Source organism: Aspergillus puulaauensis, chromosome 8, assembly GCF_016861865.1.
Source record: "Aspergillus puulaauensis MK2 DNA, chromosome 8, nearly complete sequence".
Lineage (NCBI taxonomy): Eukaryota > Fungi > Ascomycota > Eurotiomycetes > Eurotiales > Aspergillaceae > Aspergillus > Aspergillus puulaauensis.
The window spans coordinates 2,182,481-2,204,052 of NC_054864.1; the positions used below are offsets into that span (position 1 = coordinate 2,182,481).

A 21,572-nucleotide genomic window follows, 5' to 3' on the forward strand; every position below is an offset into this window, starting at 1 on the left:
GCGAATCTATACCAACAACCAATAACACGACTTAAAAACAAACTAAATTCCCAAGGTCCTTAACATGGCCGCAACACAGGCCGCAAATTTCGTCGAGAAGGCCATTGGCCACAGCGACACTGCAACAACCACCACTGACATCAGTAATTACAACAATGAGTACGGCGTCGAGACGGGTGAGAAGATCCGCGCGACGGTCTGGGAGGGAAAGAACGAGGTCGGAATCGGTTCGTACGCCCGGAATAACAAGGCCCAGATGGCGATCTAACTGGTTGGATGTTAGTTGAAATGCCCAAGCCGCGTATCGTGGATGCTCCCGATGCCATCGTCAAGGTAACAGGGAGTACAATTTGCGGAAGCGACCTGCATCTATACCATGGTATGGTAGCCCAACATGAACAAGTTCCAAGTTCCCTGTATTTTCTTGTTGTAATGATGGTCTAACGAGTTTTCAACAGCCGTGATCCCCCAACTCCAAAAAGGCGACGTCCTCGGCCACGAATGCTGCGGAGTAATCGACTCCGTCGGACCGGGAGTCACAAAATACAAGCCAGGCCAGCGCGTCGTCGTCTCCTTCCCCATTGCCTGCGGGACCTGCCGGCGCTGCAAAGCCGAACTGTACAGCCAGTGTGAAAACACCAACGAGAACAGCATCACGAACGCAATGTACGGGAAGCGAACGGCCGGAATCCTCGGGTACAGCCACTTCACGGGTGGCTTTGCAGGTGGACAGGCTGAGTTTGTGCGCGTGCCGTTTGGAGATGTCAATCTGCTGCCCATCCCCGATGCGGTGCCGGACGAAAGGGCATTGTATTTGAGTGACGTCGTGGCGACGAGCTGGCACTGTGTTGTTGATACCGGGGTCAACAAGGGCGACGTTGTTGCTGTTTGGGGTGCTGGGCCAATTGGGCAGATGAGCGTGGAATTTGCGTTCTATCATGGGGCAAGCCGGGTGATTTTGATTGATGGAGCGGATGGGGCGTGGAGGTTGGATTTTGTGAAGGCGAAGGTGCCCAAGGTTGAGACGCTGGACTTTTCGAAATTGCCGAGAGGAGAATCCGTTTCTAGCCAGCTGCGCCAGATGACGGACCATTCTTTGGATGTCTGTTTGGAGTGTGTTGGGGGCGAGTATGCGAAGGGATGGGTGCATTTCTTTGAGCAGATGATGGGTGCAGAGACGGATACCTCAGAGATCGTGAATGAGATGATTACCTCTGTCAGGCCGTTTGGACGGGTTGGATTAACGGGCGTTTACGCTGGATTTGTGAGTGCCACCCTAAACATTGGCCCAGAGGATAATTACTGATGCGTGCAGACGAACCACTTTAATATCGGAGCGCTTATGCAGACCGGGGTCCGATTGATTGGGAATGGCCAGGCGCCAGTGCATAAGTACTGGAAGGGACTAATGGAGCTTGTTCAGAAGGGAAAAATTGACCCACTCCGCATGGTCAGCCATCGACTCCGGCTCGAGGATATTGACAAGGTATATGCAATGTTCAACCAACGCGAACAGGGTATGCAGAAAGTATACCTGGAAACGAGACACTCGAGGCCGAGAGCCCCAGAGTCACCAGAGTTGACCAGGCTTTAAATGCGGTCATTTGATTTGCTGTATTCTAAATTGATTTATTATTATCTGATAGTTTGACACAATATTTACGGGTACTGATAGGATTCACATCACAGTAGGGTTGGTGGCATATGGAATCTTCTGCTGCAAATCTGATATTTGTTAAGAGTACCTCGCACCCCGATGTCATAAGCAACATCGAGATATCTAACATTCGGGTAGAATAACGTAAATCCCGGGCGGTAGGTGCGTCCCGGGCGGAAGGTAGTTTTTGCACCCGCATCAACGCGTTTCTTAACCTCAACTTTTAACAATTATCATGCCACGAAAAGCGCGTCAAACGAATCAAAATTTGGTTGAGCAGGAGGGCCGGATCGAATGCGCGATTCAAGACCTTAAAAATGGAAGATTTCAAAAAATTGCGCCCGCGGCGCGTGCCTACAATATTCATCCAAATACACTCCGAGGAAGACTTAATGGCCGACATTCTCAAGCAGAACTCCGCAATCATCAACATAGGCTATCCCTACGTCAAGAAGAGGCCTTAGTAGGCTGGATAGTATCACTAGATATTCGTGGAGCAGCCCCGAGGCCCTCGCGCGTTCGTGAGATGGCCCAACTTATCCTGGACGAATCCTCAACCCTATCCCGACCAATTGGAAAGAACTGGGTAACAGAATTCACCAAGAGGCGCCCTGAAATTAAAACCAGGTTTGCTCGAAAGATTAATCGTTCAAGAGCGCTCTGTGAAGATCCTAAGATAATTCGCCTATTTTTCGATGAGATACAAAGGGTTAAAGTCGAGTACGGTATATCAGATGAAGATATCTATAACTTTGACGAAACTGGCTTCGCTATGGGTCTAATTGCAACAACAAAGGTGGTATCTCGAGCAGAAATGCCAGGCAAACCATGGCTTGTACAACCAGGGAATCGGGAGTGGGTTACAACCATTGAATGTATCAATTCAAGCGGGTGGTCGATTCCATCAACGATTATTTTCAAAGGAAAGCGCTATATTGAGGGTTGGTTTGAAGAACTGTCTATTCCACCTGCATGGAGGATTGAAGTTAGTGATAATGGATGGACAACAGATATTATTGGGCTTCGCTGGCTTGAAAAATGCTTTATTCCAGCTGTACAAGGGCGGCAGAGGGGGGGGTATATACTTCTTATTTTGGATGGCCATGGAAGCCACCTAACTCCTGCTTTCGACCTTACATGCAAGAATAATCATATTATTCCTATCTGCATGCCTCCCCATTCATCTCACCTCCTGCAACCTCTTGATGTTGGCTGCTTTGGTCCTTTAAAAAAGGCGTACGGATCTATGATCGAGAGCAAGGCACGCTGTGGATCTAATCATATTGACAAGCTTGATTTCTTAAAGGCGTACCCGGAAGCCCACAAGAAGGTCTTTACAACAGAGAATATTCAAAGCGGATTCAGGGCAACTGGGTTACTTCCTTTCCTACCTGCTGCAGTACTGGATAAGCTGCAGTTAAAGTTATCAACTCCTACACCCCCCCCAAGCAGAGGGACTGCTTCAATTCCATCCTCTCAACTTTGTACGCCTCATACGGTCCGCCAAGTACACCGAAAAGCTTCGTCAATTAAGAAGCTTCTAAAAGAGGGCTCTAACAGTCCACCAACCCCCTCCAAGCAGGCGCTGGACGAATTTGTGAAGGGGTGCGAGTTAGCCATATACAACGCTGGGTTGTTGGCGCGGGAGAATACGGATCTCCGCGAATTCGTGGCAGATAATATGGTAAAAAAGAGTCGTTCTAGGCATTTAATGACTCCTGCAGATGGCCTTTCATTTGCAGAAGCCAGGGACCTTATTTCATCAAGAAATAATGAAGTTCAAGTTAGTGGGGGGGTGTCAAGCTCTACTGCTCTTCCAACTTTAGAGAGACGTAGCCGCGCTCCACCAAAGTGTACGAATTGCGGAATACAAGGCCATAAGAGAACAAGCTGTCGTGTTTCTAATTATCTTTAGTTCAAAGAATTTAATTAAGAATTGATGAAGTTATTTAAATCGAAAGTTTGTATAGCAATAGGCGGGTGCAAAAACTACCTTCCGCCCGGGACGCACCTACCGCCCGGGATTTACGTTATTAGTGTGGAGTGTACCTTATCCAGGCGGGCCCGGGCCGACCGTAGAACTTCCGATTTGGGTTAGTCTTCCCGGCCCCGATCGATCTGATTGATCTGGATTAATGGTGAATTACAGTAGACCGGTGTTTAATGTACCCATGGCAGCCACCTCAACCAACGATGTGGTCTTGGGTCAAGACATTAGTACGTTCCAGGGAGATTTCTGTCTGATTAGAATGCACCGACCTTCCTAGGATAGCCGGGTACTGGCCCGTTGGAAGCGATCGGATCTAGATGCAAACAAGATGTCTTTATGACGCTGCGCTGGATGCCGTGAGGAAGTTGGATGTCTTTATTCAGCCCAAGCAGCACAGAGCGGGATGCAAACAAGACAGAAAAGATTCTAGAAGGAATGTTGGTAGTGGCAGTTTGTTGGGGATCTTCTTTTTATCTTATACTGAGTCTCTTCTCTATAAGTATCTTGACAGAATTGCTCAGTTCTACTTCTTGATTCCCTCTCAAGCAACGTCTTCCTACGCACTGCTCACACGTTGTATCATCATCGAAATACCGATTGCAAACCCTGATCCTCTTTCCATTACTGTCCCATTTGACGAAAAGGTTCTCCACCAACCTCAACTCAAGATACACGTCTCCTGTTCGGATTTTGCCTATCACGGGTGCTCCGCCTCTTCACCAATTTTAACAAGGTCCAAGAAGCCTTAGCATCCACCATGCCAGTTTACGCATATGCTATCGGTCTCCGGGTGAGTCCCTGATAAGTCCAAGATCCAACGAGCTTTCAGACCTGACGACTCATCTAGCGGGTTGGCGACAAATGGAAGGAAGATAGCGGGACTCGCCGTGTCCTCATTACAGCAAAGGACGCGGCGACCCTAAACGAATGGTACCAACAACTTCAACGCCTCGAGAACTCCATTGAAAAAAAGGACAGCTCGGGACGGTGGTACTTATATGACATTTCATTCAACATCCAGGAGTCCACAACTGAGTTTGCGGATATGAATAAATTCCTCGGCCTGGTTGTCTTCACGCGGCTGCCGGACTTTTCGCCAACGGGGGATTCGGGAAAGGACGCACACCAGCCCGATGTTGCAACAAGCATGTGGGTAACATTCCCGAGCATTTAGTTTGATCTGGGATTTGTTATATTCTTTGGTTGGGTTTTCGTCATAGTTAGACTTTTTTCTTTCTCAGATTGGTGAAGTTGGTTGCAAACACAAGGGGTCTTTGTCCACATCGGCCTCACTAAGGTTGAAGTAGATGGTATCGTGCATAGGTCACGGTAGGGGTATTGACTGGATAGTTACTATGTGGGAAAATGATTTGGGCGGATTTTTATCTTTGTCTTTTTCTTTTGTTATTGTAACTGTCGTCGTCGTTGTCGTCCGGCCGAGAATCGCTTTTGTCGGTGCAATCAAGCTGTGATACCGGACCAAGAGCCAGGCGTCATGAGAAGTAAATTTGGGCTCTCCAGAAATTGCTTATCCTTGTGAGATGGAAGCTGGGAAAGGCAATAGCCCCCGCGGAGCAAGTAGCAACGAAGTGCTAAGGTCTGGATGGGCAGTCTGTTTGAATGTTTTGCGCTGGGGTTTCGCGAATTTGTAATCTGTACATGCACGAATGTTAGTGAAATGGGTATATCTTGGGCGTAAACAGGAGGTACAATCGGTAAACTAACCGCGATGTCTGCATAACTCGTATCCAAGATTGGTGCGACAAATAAAGTGGCAATTCAGGTCGGGTTTGACTTGCTCACATTATTCGCCTTCCACTCATTTCAGTAATGCGTATACGAGACAGCGAGGACGGCGCCACTCTGGAATGGAGAACCGGGTAGGGTTTCGGTGGTTCTCGACGGCGAAGACAAGATCCGATAGATAAGCCCCTTGAGAGACTCAACTCTCAGGACAGGATTCTCTCGGAGACCGACTTGAGATGGGCAAGGTTGGCTGAACCTGTCTCGGTGCAACAACCAAACGGGAACAAAGAGGGAACACGGGTTGGATTTCACGGTGCGACAGGACGTGAATACTGCACAATACAGAGCATTCATATTGCCTAGTTGTCTGAAGAGCCTTTCCGAGTTCAAGAAAAGCAAGTAATGGCATCCTACACCGACCTCCTTGTAGAAACACCACGAAAGCTCTCACCGTGTCAAGAAAAACCCCGGCTCTGTCCTGGAACACGCAGCGTTCTTTTCTCTTTGTTTTTATTCATTTTTGCTCATTTTTGGCTTTTTTTTTTTGCCTTTTCCAAGAAGTGGCACTGGAAACAACCACTGTAGCAGTGGCAAGGAAACAGTCATCAACCTCCAATTCTGCGACGCGCAGCCAGAATTCTATTAATCCACAACGGCCAGGGGCGTCTAAAACGAGTATCCCATTGCGAACTGTTTCTGTCTCAGCCGGGCAACAGCTATAAAGCGGCAAAGGAATCGCAAAATTGGATGGGATTTAGTGCTTTTAGCATTCCAATCAGAGCATCCTTTCTTCAGGCCATCCTCAACATCGAGAATGAAAGAGCTTTGGGCAAAGCAGCGTTGTTCCTTTTCCTGTGACCCATGGGCCCGACCGAGTCCTGTGAGCGCGATGTTCAAAGAACAAATGATCGCTTCTCCGACGTGAATGCCTCAATACGTGGGCCCTTAAAGGATTCCAAACTCGAGGATCTTCCTTGATCCAATTCCAGCTTTGTCAAGAAGACACCAGCACGCTCAGGGCGTGCATCTTTGTTCGCTGGGTAGCTGCCTTGCTGATTCCAAGTTTATAAAACCTGGTCTTCCCTCCCCTTGGTCAGGCTATACCTATCATCCCAACACATATCAAGATTACACGCTGTGCTTAAAGAAGCAACATACCAACTTTACAACATTCTTTTGCTTGATTCTCGGCCTGCAACCTTATCCCTGAACCTGCTAGAACCATGGCGGAAGCACCAGTCAAAGCATATGCTATCGGCCTTACGGTAAGAGTGCATAACCATTCATCATTACTGCAATAGCTAACAGATGTTAACAGAGAGGTTCGAACTTTGAAAACTGTCGATACAAGATCATCGCCTCCGATAGGAAGACCCTAGATACCTGGGTAAAGGCTACAACGGATTATTCCTTGCTCACCGTAGTAAACCCCTTCTGGTTTACATTCGACCATGAGAATTCCCGCATGCTCGCCGAGTCCGAAAATGTTCCCTCTGAAGTGAAGGGTCGAATCGTTATCCAACGTATGCCCGACATGGCCCGCTCGGTCGTAAAACCACCTACCGCTGAGTACTCCTTCAAACGTCCGGACGGTACAAGAGGGTTCGTGGGCGGCCGAGATGGACAGTGAAATGATTTTTTATTGCTGTTGTTGATATTTCGTCGATGAGTTGTCTTCTACAGATTTGAAGCCGGTCAAGCTCCGTATACACTCTTTAAGATATTATATTCTGTGAATCCCAGTTCTTTCTCCTCCCTACGCCTTTACTTGTACACGGACACCTGCCAAGTTAAAATGAGATAATACCTGTAATGGAATATAATAATATGACAGTATTATACATTAAGTGTCGGGGCTTTGCGTCTCCTCGACTCCCCCTAATGCAAACACGCAAGCAAAGGAAAAAAAAAAAAAAAAAAAAAAAGAATGAAAGAAGAAAGAAAAAGCCTCACTTTAAAAGCTGACCTAACCCTATACCGAGACCAGACAATGCTATAAACCCCACGGTCAGGTTAATTCTGTTGATCACGAGAAACTTGATAGCCTCCGCCTTGTTTCGTCGTTCATCTAGCAGCTCGCGAAGGCTGTGGATTGGTTGGCTCTGAACAAAATCTTGTAGCGCACGCAGACGATTCCCAAATATATGAAATTCCGCGCTGGCACTACAGGTTCTGTCGCTCTGCATTCGCTCCCATCGTGCCTCGTTCAGCTTGTAGTTTTGAAAATAACATCGGTCAAAGTACAGTTGAGATGTAGGCCGCGGGCGAAACAATGGCAAGATAGTACCCGCTGCTCGAGCTCCTATCCCTGCTGGCTGCATGTTTCCCAACTGCAGCGGTAAGAGAAGTTCGTCGAAAAAAGGGTCGCTGTTTTCTCGTGCGGCGCGCAGTGTCTTCTGGAAAGCGTCCCGAGACCTCTTCGAACCAGAAAACAGGAGTCGAATAGACAGGAGAACCTCCTCGAATATTGTCGAGTGAGATGTAGAATTGTAGGGTTCCTCGCCTACTCTATGTATGGAGAGATGGATCCATGATTAGCAGCCAAACTGGTACAGGGTAGGGGGCAGTGACATACATATCGGCAATCGCTGTTCCCCACAGGGTAGCGAGGCAGATAGATGGAGACTTGAAAACCCACAGCTCTTTTCTCGCAAAATCAAAATATAAGTGTTCAGTTATTGCTGTCACAAACTTGATTTGTATACCCATTCGCCGAAGAAACGTGTAATCAACAAGGTCCGTCTGTATTTGGTCAGGAGCACCCGTGGTGGACTCTCGACGGGAAGCAGCGTGAGCAACCTCCCGAATAGAAGTGAATATCTCGGTTAAAGGATAGTCGATTTGGGATTGTACCGCATCCTCCGCATTGGGGATTTCCATCCTCAAAATCTCTGGGTTCATACTGGCCGATTGGGGGGTTATGGCGGATACCCTGGCCAGCGCTGTCAGAGAACATACCGCCACTATAATTACCTTCGACACAAGGGTAACTTGTGCGCTCCCACCGTCAATTCCAGGATACAGCAGCATTGCTACGTCGCGGAAAGTTGGCTTTGTTAAGTTGGTGGTGTTCAGGTGCTCCACAACGCTTACAACCCTGGAGACCCATTCCCAGAAGGTGACTGGGCTCAGTGGTGAATCGGGCCATGCGGCCTGCCAGACGGACCGGGTAATGGAATCTGGTGACTCGAGGTCGGCCTCCAACTGTTTACAGTGGTGACCGAGGCCGGTGGGAGCCGTCCCCGCCGCCCCGAACACGCGGCTAATGGCGATAGTACGCCTCTTCGGAAGCTCAGTCAGTACCTTGAATCTAAACAAGCAGGGTCGCCAACTTACATGGTCTTCCGATAGTGGAGGTTGATTCATCTGGGGAGGTGATGGGAACAGGCAGGAATTATCAGCGGTTGTCTGTGCCTCTGGAGCGGTATGCACCGAAACAATGGAAGTGTTGAGAGTGATTACCGGCACGAGAGTGGTGTGATATTCTGAGTACAGTTCATGGGATTCCCTGGTGGAAGGCTGCGGATCTGCGCTAAATGGGAAGGTCGAGGTTGCAAGTTCGAGGTCCATTCCGTTGGGAACACTCGGGGATATGACGGCGACGTTTTGAGGAAAGTGAATAGTATGTTGGGTGATGCACATGAAGATGGTGATTATTAGATCAGGACATGGGAGGGGGAGATAGCTCTATTTAAGCTCCTCCTGGCGAGAAACGAGCACCATGGTAAACAGCCCAGCGAGAAAAGCACCTAAGGATCCCAAGGTCATCAACAGAAAAAGGGATGAGACACATCGATGACCTACTGAGCCATTAATCGAGGCCGTCAGTGTCTCTGATCTTTCAATTCAGACCAGAATCCATAGGGCGATCCTCAATACACCAGGTCCGAACTGATGTCGACGAGATTACCATGATACCACAAAATACATTTCATCCTGTGGTTTCGTGGCCTTTGAAAGGTCTGGCCAGCGCCTATGGAGGAGCTTTGGCGCAACTGTTCCCGTATCTTCATTTCGATATTGCGATGATGGGTGATGGTCGATGATACTAGCACGTTCATAGGCCAGACGTTAACGAAGACGTCGGACAAGACAGATGATCCTCATGTCTCTTACGGCCCCTCTGCAAAGCAAGTAAACGCGCGATAAGCCACTCACCTGAACCGTCTTGTAGCGGCTATCCCGCAATATTGGACTCATCCTTGTCAGGTTTCGGAACAGGCGAATCATCCAGCAGCCTTCAGCGCCGTGCTTCGTAAACCGACCAGGGTCAGGAAAGTTTGTGTAACAGTCACTTCCGCCAGCCTCGATATCGCATGAGCCTTGCATCGGTCGCGGCGTCAGGTTCGAAGAGACATGTGTAGATGCGTTTACATCGCGCTTGGAATCGGATATCAAATTAAGTCATTCGGAGACGCAGCAGAAGCAGTCTCGGTGCTATTGATCCGCAAGAGATTCAGAAATCTATCTCCAGACGAAAGGAGGACAACAGGTCTAGAACTCCGTCGAAACAGGCTAATACAGCCCATCGGGAAAGAGAGGGCGCCATCTCCACACCATCAATCGTCGATATTGACCGAATATCTAAGACCAATCTCCGTCATCTCTCCCTCACCATCCAGAGAAGCGACACGACACTCTGAATTCACCGAATTAAAATGAAAACTGCGATTGTTTTGCTTGTCCTATCCTTCGTAAAAAGTCGGTACGAAAGTGGACGCTGCAGAATTCGGAGGCTTTGATCGTGTTTTGAAGCCATAAACTCACGGGCAGTCGATATCCGTAGATCTTCGACGTGGATAGTTCAATGGTCATCTTTAAAACCCGCACAGGCTAGTCTTATTTATAGAATAATAGCATTTTAAAATATTAGCAACCATGTTTTTGTTGCGTGGTCACATGAGGCCATAGCCCTATGGCTTGAATAGTGACAGGCGCATGCTGAGGCTGAAGAATCTCAGCACCTGCCCATGGATTATAATCTACCAAACAAATATTGTAGTGTTTTGATCCCGTGAAGCTGAGTTGCCTTTGCATAAAGAACTGTTGATAGAAACAAACAACCCTCCACAACCTGTCTCAAGGAGTGTGAAAGTTACCACTCAGAAACGTTATTTGAATAGATACCAATATAATTAAGCTCTGTCCCCACCATCCTCAATGCAAGGGGGGAACTTGTATGTTGTCTACCGATCAGTCATTCAATCTCTGGGACCTGCCTGCTCCATAGGCTCTTAGGGCCGGGAAACATTTTACCGTAGACGGTATTAAATTTAGATTTCCGCCGTCCGGGAGAGAACTTAATCAGTCAGCCTTAAGTGGTGATCGTTACACCGTCGGATATTTATTCCTCGCTACCAGCTTGGAAAGCTAATCTTGGCGTGGAGTCGCGTGATTTGAGGCCATCCGCAACGGGACGGCGCCGGGTCCGGAAGAGAGAGAGAACTCAGCCAATAATGGTTAATAACTAAAATAATCTATATCTGACAGCCACGACGATGAAAAACCCGAAACCCGAAGAAAAGTGGTTAAATGCTCTATAATAAAATACCCATAATGCAAAGTCCGATTAATGTACAACGTGCGCCTGGGCCGGCAGAAGAAGGGCGGGAAAAGCAAGTTTGTCACATATGTCGTCGTCAGGGGTGCAGAAAATCGGTTATTTCAATATATACAAGAATTGCCCAAAAATTACCAGAGAGAAGCGGTACCGTAGACGTCTTGGTAACATTGGAAAACGTCGGGGCAACTGGAAATATTGGTTAGCATTTAGCAAGGGGTTGGGGGTATAGTTATCGACCAAGGGTGAGAACGTACTAAACAGCGTCTTGTCCAAAAATAATATGCCAAGTATACTCCATTACACGAGAGGTCAGGTCATCAGGAAGGTCGTTTCCGAGCACCCAGTTGTAGTATCGCTGGTAGTCGCTCAATGGGCGTTGGAGGATTTGTTCTCGGGAGACTGCGAATTGCGAACAGCACGGGGCCGCCACAACTTCCGGGACGTCGTCGTCGAGGAACAGCGCCTTCCACGCATCAGCATAGATCTTTTCGGCGTTCTTCCCTGGTCGGGGCGGGCTCCGGAAAGGTCTGATTTCGTCGGGGCAGCCGGGGCTTTCCTGGCAACGGAGGTTGGCGTAACCGTTCCGCTGCACAAAGTCGATCTGCAGCGACCGGAGCGATTCCACGTTGCTGTAATCGAATGTGTCGGTGTGCCAGGCGCCAGGCCAGCCATCACGGTGACTGTGGATGAAAACAACCGTTGCTGGGAGATCGTCGTAGTGGTCGACGATGTACTGGAGGTAGGCGAGAGCTTCGCGGCCCTTGTTCATGGGGGTGTGTCGCGCTGCGTTTTGGTCGTCGACTGTGTAGATGAAGCTCCGCCACCTAAATTCAAACAATCGTCAGTCCGGTTTGGGGGATGAGAAAAAAATAAAAAGAAAAAAAATGGAAAGAAAAAAAAAATGGAAAAATGGGATAGCCACATACTCTGCCAGCTCGGCGCCGACCCAATTCGTGTCCTCCACGGCCAGCTTGGCCATCACGATGATGCGATCATTGGGGACGGTGATGGGAGTGGTGTCGTAGGTCTTGGGAGCGACGCCAGACTCGCTCTTCGACCATCGCGATCTCCAGGTGTTGAGTTCGGAGGGATCTGGCCTGCTACCGACATTGAAGATCCATCGGGCCTGTGGGCGTGGAACCTGGGGAGCGACGTTGACCAGGCGGCCCAGGAGAAAGAGAAGCGAGATAGTAAGGAGGGCGGCGGCCCCGATGCGCAGAGACCCTCTCATTTCATAACCTCAATGGCGATAGAATCAAGAAAGAATGAAAAGAAGAGAAACGAGAGACACGGGCAGGGTCGCGAAGGGCGAGGTGGAGGGGAAAAGGAGAAAAAGATTGAACTTGAAGCAGCGGAGGGAGTGAGGGCAGCGCGTGAGTGGCCGGTTGGGTTGGGGTCAGAACGGGAACCGGCCGGATTGGTCGATACCAAGCAGCACTTCTGAGGTTCCCATTCGCAGTACCACCCTCAGGAGCCAGTGTGCAATAAATAACTATCCGGCAGCTTCGCCTGCAACGTGTCGGTGTCGCCATCCAGCAATGCCATGCCTCGCCCTTGCTGGCTGCGGGTGCTCCTGTTACTCTTACGGATTGGCAGCCGCCGCCGCGGATTCAGATTGATCACTGAACGCTGGAGAATCTCCGTCAACTCGGCCGATCATCCACTGGCGCGCGCCCGATGGAGGTTCCAGCCAGCCCTGGTGGTCTAGTCCCTGAACTCTGAAGCCAGGGTCCATTGGCCATTCCCGGTCTCCATCTATCCCTGTCCAACAATGGGGTTATTCAGCCTCAGTCTCACCGAATCGCTGCACAAATACGAAAGCGCTCTCGTATTCAGCTGGCGCTGACGCTGACACTGACAGCCTCAGGCCCCGAATGGATGACCAGCTGTTCCCTTGCTGCTTGGCTAGACGCGCGGCCGTGGAAATTAGTGCTGATCATCGTCGTTCATTTTATTTGCGACGGGGTTTGCGTTGGCCAGACTGGATCGACGGGCCCGCTCCTATCATATTTGATCGCGGTTTAGCGTGGAACACACCACTCTGCAGGGATGAACTATTCTTGGATTCGTCAGTTCGGATGTTTGATGTTTGGACCTTGCAGGGTCTTACTCTTGACGGAGTGTACTCCGGAGTACATGTAGTCATATCGATGGGGAGTTGCGAAATATAGAATTTGGTTCTGTTGTGTATTCTAGCCATCGTGTCCGTACCAACATTATACATCAGTCATATACCGTCGTCCCTCGTGGGTGCCAGCACCCATCAACCATGCAAAATCATATCCCAACGCCAAACCAACTAACGCTGCGTCATGCAAGCACAAAAACCAACCGAGATAGTAATCAACAACACCGCCCCTTCTTCTTCACAACCTCAACCGCCTCCCCCTCATCCCCAGTACTGCTCGGCGGAAACATGAGCCAGCTCCGCCTCTTATCGTTCATCCCCAGCCGGAAACTCCCACCTCCATCAATCCCAACTCCAGAATTCGAGCCCGCCGGCCCCTCAAGCGCCGACGACGAACCCCCCGGTGACATTGCCCCAGCCATAGCCTCCGCATCCCGCTTCGTCCTCTGCTCCACCAGTTTCCTCGCAATCACCCGGAACACCTCCTCGACACCCTCCCCATCCTTCGCGCTAATTTCATGGCAGCAATCCCACCCAATATCCTGCCCCCAGAAACCACTGCTTCGCTTACTATCAACCCCAACCCCCATCCCACCAGGCAGGGTAACACTCGACGACCGTCCCCCAGACCCAGCACCAGAAACAGTTGCCGTAGGCGGCGGCGTCGACGCGCGACTCGGATAAAGCTGCTCAGCGACATACGCAATCGTCCTCTCAAACGGCACTTTCCGTTTCGAAGGGTCATCGGCAACAATATCGCTCTTTGTCCCGACAACATGCACCACAATCGGCAGCTGTCCTCCTCCTCCTCCTCCAGTGTCACCGATTCCCAGATTCCGCTTCAACTCGCCCAACCACCCCGTCATCTCCACGAAACTCGCCTCGTCCGTGATGTCGTAGCACAGGAGGCACGCATTCGCGCCCCGGTAGTATAGCCGCGATATACTCCGGAACCGCTCCTGGCCTGCGGTGTCCCAGATCTGGAGGCGGACGAGGGTGTCGGAGGTGCTGTCGAAGACGCGCTTGGTTACGAAGGAGGCGCCGACGGTGGAAGCTGTGGAGGAAGCGTTGAAGGCGTTGCGGACGTACCGCTGGACGAGGGAGGTTTTGCCGACGCCTGAGCCAAAGGGTTGGTTAGTAGTTGACTGGGAAGGTGTTTGGGATAGGTTTTTTATGTTTGGAAGGGATACCTTGGGCGCCTAGCACTACGATCTTGGCTTCTAGGGGGGAGCTCATGGTGGGGTTGGTGTTGAGGCGGGGCCGCGCGAGAGCTGGATTTTCATGATCCAGAGAAAGGAGGGAGGGAAAAGAGAGGAAGATAGAGCGCGTAAGATATAAAGCGTAGAATGTAGAGGATAGGAATAGAAGGGGCTTCTTAAGAGAGTGGTTGAGCAGGTAGGTGAAGGAGGGGAGTGATGGAGGGGAGTGATGGAGGCGGGGAGAGCGCTGAATGAGGGAGCGGAACGAGGCTGAGCTGCTGAAACTGAAAGAAATCAGCAGATCACGACAGCATCAGGTGTTCACTAACTTCACCTCTCTTTGTCCCTTTTTTATTAATTTTCATTATCTCATTTTTTTGCCCTGTTTGTTGTTCGTCCCCAGTTGTTGATCTGTGAGTTGTAAACTGACCCCTTGCTGACTCCCAAAGTTACCACTTACCAGGGTATTCTGTTTGCCAAGAGTGCGAACCAGGGATCCTTCACTCAACAGTAGACTGCTTCTCGGCTTCTCTTGCATGGATGTTATGCAGTGACAATTTCCAGGGCATTTCCCGCCTTAACAGGCCAGTGACTCATGCCGTCACCCGAAGCTGGGCAAGCAGTCATCGCAGGATGCAGCCACAATCAGAACAGGGCTGCAGCCTGCATCATCTGCAAAGTCCGTGCAGTGACTGTCCACTGCTGATCGGAATCTGATAAACTCAAAAGCGCCATCGAACTATTCGCAATTGCGGTTAATCATATCCGGGGCAGATGACGCGTTTAGTCATTTTTTTACCATGGGGGAAATAGTAGGGAAAAAAAATAAATTTATAAGTGACAATACATTGCTTGTCTATCAATACTAGTATAAGTCCATGAAACACGGTAGGTATCTAAGCAGCGTCTTAAAAAAAAAAAAACAGATCGCCACCGCCCGGTCCATGGGTTTGGATCTCTGAGCCTGAATCTGGGGTATACGGGAACAAAAAAGAAAAGAAAGAAAGAGGAAGAAGAAAAGAAGGAAAGTCATCCATCGCACCAAACATGACATGATGCGACTGCAAACGATTCATAAAATGAGTAGTAAGTGTGTGTTTGAGAATGAAATCATCCGTCTTCCCCTTTACAACATACAACAGAACGACAACCCACAAGGGACATCATGCGGGCGCCGAACATACTGTGCTTAAGATTCAAGCATTACCACCGACAGTCGAGCTGCCGCTTCCCGGGGAGACGTGGCCCTTCTCGACCTCGGCCTCTGTCTCGGGTTGGTAATCGTACTTGGCAGCCTCAGCACCGATCTCGTCATCCGCGAGCTTGGGCAGCTCGTGCGAAGCACGGACATAGCTGATGTTCTCGTGGTATCCCTTGGCGAAGATAAGATCGATTTCCTCGAGACTGCGGTTGGCAGTTTCCGGGTAGAAGAACCACACGACGGGGACGAAGACGGCGTTCCAGCATGCGAAGAAGAGGTATGTGCCCCACCCGATTGCGTCGACCATGACGGGAGTGATCATCACGACCGTGAAGTTGAAGAGCCAATTGTTGCAGGTTGAGACGGCGTTGGCCTTTGCACGAGTGCGTACGGGGGACAGCTCCGCCGGGTATAGCCAGGGGAGCGGGAGCCAGGCGGCACCGAAAGCGGCCATGTAGAGGAAGAGACCGAAGACGGCACCCTTGGAGCTCTGCGGGTCGCCGGGGATCAGGCAGCCGAAGGTTATGATCATGGCAACGGTTTGGACGATAGCACCGCCGAGGAAGAGCTTGCGGCGGCCGACCTTTTCGACGAAGAACCAGGAAAAGGTGGCGAAGATGGCGTAGACGATCATGTTGATACCGCCGATGAGGAGGGCCATGTCGTTACCCTGGTGCAGGTTTTGCTTAAGGAGAAGGGGCAAGTAGTAGATGACTGCGTTGCAACCGCCGAGTTGCTGGAAGACCTGGGACGAGGAACCGACGACCATACGACGCAGGTGCTGGCTGGGACCGCCGGTGGTGAGGTCGCGGAACCGCGTCTTCTGGCCGAGGGCTCCGGAGGCGCGGAGGGACTCGAGGACGAGCTGCTTCTGGACCTGGGTCTCCCGGTCGGAGACTTCGCATCCAGCCAGGGCGGCGAGGACATACTCTCCCTCTTCGACGCGGTCCTTGGAGATCAGGTAGCGGGGGGAGTCGGGGAGGTACCACATGCCGACGATGATGATGAGACCGAAGAAGATCTGGAAGGCGATGGGAAAACGCCAGACCAGGTCGGGGGGGCCATAGTGGGCACCGAAGTCGATCCAGTAGGCAATGGCAGTGCCGATGGCGATGATACCACCTTCAATACAGATGAGAAGACCACGGTTGTGCGTCTTGGAGCACTCGGCTTGGTAGGTGGGAATGGTGGAACTGCAGTGCTCATGATTAGTTGGTGTTGATTTAGGGTTGGTGCATAGTGTACGAGCAACTTACGTGTTCATGCCGTTGCCAATACCGGTAATGACTCGACCAAAAAAGAACTGTAGTAGGGGGATGTGGCCCACGAAGGAGGTTACCTGGATGATCACACCGACGATCATGACAATAGCGCCAGAGAAGATCATCCACCGACGACCCGTTCTATCACCGAAAACCAGGGCGAAGATAGCACCCGCAAGACAACCCAGTTCGTAGACGGCCGTTACCAGGGCCTGCATGACGGAATCATCCTTGGTGGCTGTGAAGACGTTGTTGAACGCCTCGTCACTGATAATACCAGACATGACACCCTCTATATCAGAGTTAGTTTAACCTCTCGCCCCATGGTACCAAGCCAACTTACGGTCATATCCAAACAGCAGGAAACCCATAGTCGCAACAGTCGAGACCGTCAAGGACAGCGGTCTGCCCGACATACCGGCGAAGGTGGGCGCCATGATGACGGTCAATCAGGTCGTGAGGAACGAAAGCTGCGCCAGACTGAGACTAGTGACTTGACTCCCCCAGTTGTTGGTAACTTGGTTCTGTCTTTTTGGGAGGATAAGGAGCGAATAGACAGGCAAGGAGAGAGAGAGAAAAAACCAGAAACTCCAGACGCGGAGAATGAAGGGGGAGGGAAAGACGGGGGGTATTTCTACTTCTCCAGAAGCCCTAACACGGGGGGATGGTGGAGGCAAGGAGCCGGAGACCCAAGGTAAGTGTGGCGACGAGCCTCTGCTGTTCTCCGTTCCTGTTCGCCAAACGGCGATATCCACGGCGTTGACGGCGCTGTGTAACGAGTGCCTATACCAATTTTCCAAACAGTGGAGCTGCAAAAGGAAAGCATCGCCGATGGGTGTGGGCTAAGCATTTTCTTTGGGCGGTTCTTCAGTCCACCGGGGCACCCACCGTGACATCACAGCGCACCCGACGGAGCAGACAAGCCTGCGAAAGAACAGTCAAGAATTTTAGACCGGAACCTTGTTGAGTAAGTCGACCGAGCAGCTGCTTATGCAAACCCACCGCCGCGGTGAGTTATGCATGGCCAATGCCGAATCCATCATCACAAAGTCGTTCCTTACCTCCCATATAAGCACCCCTTGCACGACGGGGCCTGCTGAGTGCTGAAAACGAGCGAGTTGTTGTTGCTAACGGCCCAAGACAAAGGACCGCCTCCCCTGCACGGTCGCAGCAAGGCCGCCGGCTCGTGTGCCTGCGGGATCCTCGATCCATGTTCTCGGTATCCACGGTCGGCCCAGGGGCGCATCCCTTCGGGAGTTGGTCGGGAAGCCGTTCCCGACGCTTCTCCCGCCACTACTCGCATTCCTTGAACGCACGTCACGGCTCACCAATTGTATTGTATGGATTGTGCTGCTTACGGATCTTCCTGGCCGCCGAATACATTCGCTTGAAGGCGACTCGACGACGGCACTCTGATATTCGCCTAAAAAAAGGGAATCTCTGCTCGCGGATTTTCTGGAACAAGTGGAAAGAAATGGCATGACACGAGTATTCGGTCCACTCATCCATCGAATCTCCAGTTGCGGTTTCGTCTCCCGCAGTCTCACTCAGACTCGGACTCTTGCAGTATTGCTGCATGGGCGATGGAGCACGCTACGCGCTCGGTGTGGCCAACTATAACGACTGCAACAATGTCCACTCTTCTTCTCAGTTATCGAAGTTTCAACGTCTTCGCAGTAGAAAAGCGGCAGCCTAGTCGGAAGTGCATACCTGGTCCTTTTAGCGCAGTGAGCCCGCAATAAGATGCGACGATCTGTCCTTTCAATCTCAGTCGGCAGTCCACCTTGCAGACTATCAGTATCCAGCGTCAATGTCCAAGCTTGTCAGACTGAGACACTGCCCCGAGATTTATCCATCCGGTCCACATAAACCGGAAGATATTGGAAGATGCGAGACTTATAAGATTGCTGACTCTTTCCTTCCTAACTGTGATTTAAAATGTCAGACACTGAACTCCTGGTATGACTGCTGGCCCGGACATACTAACCTTGTGCACTAAACCCCTCAGCGTAAGCATCGCCACCACATCACGATCTCCCCCTCCTTCACCCCGCGATATCTCATCCCCATCGCAACCCCTCACGCACGCACCACGCGTATTCGACATTCCACATCGTAGCGAAGTTCCAACCCGTAACCCGGTGAGATTCTTCAGACAACCAAGCCAGCCAAGCCAGCCAAGCCCCTAAGCATCCTTCGCGGGGCTTAAATAAATTAAGCTCCGAGCCGAGCGCGCCAGGACCCAATGGCAAAACAAGAAAACATGATTTGGCAGTTCGTCTTCACACCAACACGGGACTAGCGCCTTTGACTCTCGCTGCTGGATGGACTGAACCAGATGATGGCGGTGGATGAGGACGTGGATCTGGTGGGGTTGTTATGGTGGAGTCTGGAGAGTGGAGTGCGGGACTATCTTGCGCCAGAGGGCGATCACCACTGGCTATTGTTTGCTGGATTTGGACCACTTGCTGAGACATTTTTTTCCGCTTTGCTTATGCTGAGTTTGGGACGCGATATTAATTGTTGCTGGACTTTGGGTACGAGGTGGTGGTGGTTATTAGTCAGGTGGATGTTGTGTTGTGATGGGCTCGTTCGTTGCCTGTGGTGGCGTCGCACTGTCCATTTTCTGTGTACTCTGTATTCTGTAGCCGACGCATCTGCCATGCTGACATGAAGAGTGACGTGGGGAAATTTAAATGTTCATGCTGACTGGGCTTTTTTGCCGATGGCTATTGATCGTCACACATGTTGGATTATGATTATGGCACCTAATGAGAGGCCGTGTAAAAACGCTAGACAAAATGCATATATACATCGTCACAAATGACGGCCAACATCAAGACAGTTGAATGGGCGGATCTACAAGACTACAACCTGCGGCTTGTTCGCCAGTCTGCCTGAATCCCGGTACATGCATGCTGCATTCACCACCCACCCTCCCCGGTTTTCGCCGCCCCAGACTTTGGCCCATACAACTCCTAATACGCCGTAGACCAGCACTCGGGCGGAGTCGACCCAGCCGGAAATGTCAAAAAGGTCCCGCAGAAGTCCGAAGAGGGATCTGAAGCGTGAGTTCCCTGCGCGGGGCCGACGCGCGGTACATATGCGTTCCCACGCTTTCTGAGCCTCATCCCAGAAGACGGACTCCCGACCGTAGGCAGCGTGGACATGCCCGAAGACATGAAGTGCCGGTCGAACGCGCCATGCATCCGATAGGAGGAACGGGCAACCCGTAGAATAAACTGGTGAAAGATCGAGGTGCGATTGCGGGGGTGTGTGAGTGATCAGGATGTCGGTGTTTGCGGGGATAGTGCCGGACCAGGCGTCATGATGGGCAGGGTATGCGAATGCGTGTTCGGGGCCAAATGGTACGATGGCGGGTATTTGGGGAGCCCCGTATATGTTAAGCGAGCGAGGACGCGAGGCTAGTAACGCGGAAGTGTCGGAAGGAGTTTGAGGAGTAGGAGGGAAGGTCACGGTGACGGAGGAATGTTGGAGATAGTGGATATCACCCCAGTCGATGCGGTGCGGGGAGTCAAAGTCGTCGACGGAGCGGAGGGAGGCTGTTGATGAGGAGACAGCGGCAAACGACTGGTCACGGTCTTCAGGCAACCTTGATCGGATATCAAAATAACTATCGTGGTTGCCGCAGATGACGACTTTCTGAGGATGCGGAAGCTTGCGCAACCAATCTACCGCGGCCTGGATCTCGCGGGCGCTACCATCGTTGCAGAGGTCGCCGGCGTGGATAAGAAGGTCACCGTCAGGAACATCCGCCCATTCCAGAGTGTGGGTATCGGAGATGCAAACCACTCGGATGGGACGGGCATCTGGAGGCGGCAATCGAGGAGGACCGCGGAGTCGGAGAAGTAGGTGGTGGAGGGGATAGAGGAAGGCGGCAAGAGGCGAAGCGAGGATATAGTCGGGGAACGGGCGACGATGAAACGGGGACGACATGATGCCCGGCGATGTTATGCCTTGTAGCTGTTCGCCTGGCTTCGTTTCCGTTTCCTGTTTCTGAACTGAAGGCTTGAAGATGCAGGCTCAACGTTGTCTGGACAGCGCAGACAACCTCAGGCAGCGAGAAGAAGTGGCAGATGCGGGGCGGTGAATCTTTAATCCAAAAGCGGACTAGTGCAGTCACATTAGGATGGAGTAGCTTAGGTAAGCCATTGTCCTACAGGCGTATTAACTATGTATATCTTATCTATAATTATATCCCAAGTACTTCGGTTTGGAAAGTGAAATCAATATACTATTCTCAGGAGATTTTGCAGTATATCTGTATGCGTCTGAAATGGACGTGAATCCCCTACACACAAAAGTAAGTGCGGGGACCATCTTATATAACCGATATATTCTGAACACGGGCACTGCAGCTCATCTGCCAGAAAGGCCTCTGCAGAAACAATCATTAAAAGCTTCTCAGGAAAGGTAGTAGGTCAGATACAACTCGTGATTATCAAGGTTTGCTGGATACAAGTTCCACCGTAGTATAGGAAACACTTAAGGAATACTTAGAGGGCTACATATAAGCCGGTAAACAGATTCATATCTCTGCGCGCAAGTCCCCCTGAAAGCACTAAATTCCATAATATCCGTTATCGACGACACTATAATTGCTCACCAGAAAAATACTATATATTAGGTCGTACTAGTGCTGGTGCTAATCATCTCGGGCCGTTTCCCAGTACGCCCGTTAACTTCCTCTCCAGCCTACTTAGTGATGCGGAATGTAAACGCTTTTAGATCATAGAAGACCAACCTTATATCAACACAGAAGAACCACATCAAATATATTGCCATTCGATTACAAACACTATTAG

At 50.8% G+C, this 21,572-nt stretch overlaps 8 protein-coding genes across 8 annotated transcripts; 3 read left to right on the plus strand and 5 right to left on the minus strand.

Annotated features, from left to right (window-relative positions):
* Nucleotides 1-64: 64 nt before the first annotated feature.
* APUU_80822S (zinc-dependent alcohol dehydrogenase) lies at nucleotides 65-1,594 on the plus strand (the record flags this gene model as incomplete). The annotated part of the gene is made up of 4 exons (XM_041697145.1): nucleotides 65-227; nucleotides 284-379; nucleotides 459-1,264; nucleotides 1,316-1,594. The coding sequence occupies 4 exons, from the start codon at nucleotides 65-67 to the stop codon at nucleotides 1,592-1,594; spliced, it is 1,344 nt and encodes a 447-aa protein (XP_041562705.1).
* A 2,810-nt stretch (nucleotides 1,595-4,404) lies between these two features.
* APUU_80823S (uncharacterized protein) lies at nucleotides 4,405-4,821 on the plus strand (the record flags this gene model as incomplete). Its single annotated transcript, XM_041697147.1, has 2 exons — nucleotides 4,405-4,437; nucleotides 4,495-4,821. 2 exons carry the CDS (start codon nucleotides 4,405-4,407, stop codon nucleotides 4,819-4,821), a joined length of 360 nt encoding a protein of 119 aa, XP_041562706.1.
* Nucleotides 4,822-6,616: 1,795 nt separating this feature from the next.
* Nucleotides 6,617-7,023, plus strand: APUU_80824S (uncharacterized protein; the record flags this gene model as incomplete). The annotated part of the gene is made up of 2 exons (XM_041697148.1): nucleotides 6,617-6,658; nucleotides 6,712-7,023. The coding sequence occupies 2 exons, from the start codon at nucleotides 6,617-6,619 to the stop codon at nucleotides 7,021-7,023; spliced, it is 354 nt and encodes a 117-aa protein (XP_041562707.1).
* Nucleotides 7,024-7,342: 319 nt separating this feature from the next.
* Nucleotides 7,343-9,035, minus strand: APUU_80825A (uncharacterized protein; the record flags this gene model as incomplete). The annotated part of the gene is made up of 3 exons (XM_041697149.1): nucleotides 7,343-7,901; nucleotides 7,969-8,675; nucleotides 8,730-9,035. 3 exons carry the CDS (start codon nucleotides 9,033-9,035, stop codon nucleotides 7,343-7,345), a joined length of 1,572 nt encoding a protein of 523 aa, XP_041562708.1.
* Nucleotides 9,036-11,084: 2,049 nt separating this feature from the next.
* Nucleotides 11,085-12,187, minus strand: APUU_80826A (DUF3431 domain-containing protein; the record flags this gene model as incomplete). Its single annotated transcript, XM_041697150.1, has 3 exons — nucleotides 11,085-11,142; nucleotides 11,211-11,780; nucleotides 11,883-12,187. 3 exons carry the CDS (start codon nucleotides 12,185-12,187, stop codon nucleotides 11,085-11,087), a joined length of 933 nt encoding a protein of 310 aa, XP_041562709.1.
* Nucleotides 12,188-13,299: 1,112 nt separating this feature from the next.
* Nucleotides 13,300-14,320, minus strand: APUU_80827A (Rab family GTPase; the record flags this gene model as incomplete). The annotated part of the gene is made up of 2 exons (XM_041697151.1): nucleotides 13,300-14,201; nucleotides 14,275-14,320. 2 exons carry the CDS (start codon nucleotides 14,318-14,320, stop codon nucleotides 13,300-13,302), a joined length of 948 nt encoding a protein of 315 aa, XP_041562710.1.
* Nucleotides 14,321-15,479: 1,159 nt separating this feature from the next.
* On the minus strand, nucleotides 15,480-17,183 carry APUU_80828A (putative MFS monosaccharide transporter; the record flags this gene model as incomplete). The annotated part of the gene is made up of 3 exons (XM_041697152.1): nucleotides 15,480-16,677; nucleotides 16,741-17,038; nucleotides 17,090-17,183. The coding sequence occupies 3 exons, from the start codon at nucleotides 17,181-17,183 to the stop codon at nucleotides 15,480-15,482; spliced, it is 1,590 nt and encodes a 529-aa protein (XP_041562711.1).
* Nucleotides 17,184-19,605: 2,422 nt separating this feature from the next.
* On the minus strand, nucleotides 19,606-20,703 carry APUU_80829A (metallophosphatase domain-containing protein; the record flags this gene model as incomplete). Its single annotated transcript, XM_041697153.1, has 1 exon — nucleotides 19,606-20,703. One exon carries the CDS (start codon nucleotides 20,701-20,703, stop codon nucleotides 19,606-19,608), a length of 1,098 nt encoding a protein of 365 aa, XP_041562712.1.
* Between the last annotated feature and the right edge of the window lie 869 nt (nucleotides 20,704-21,572).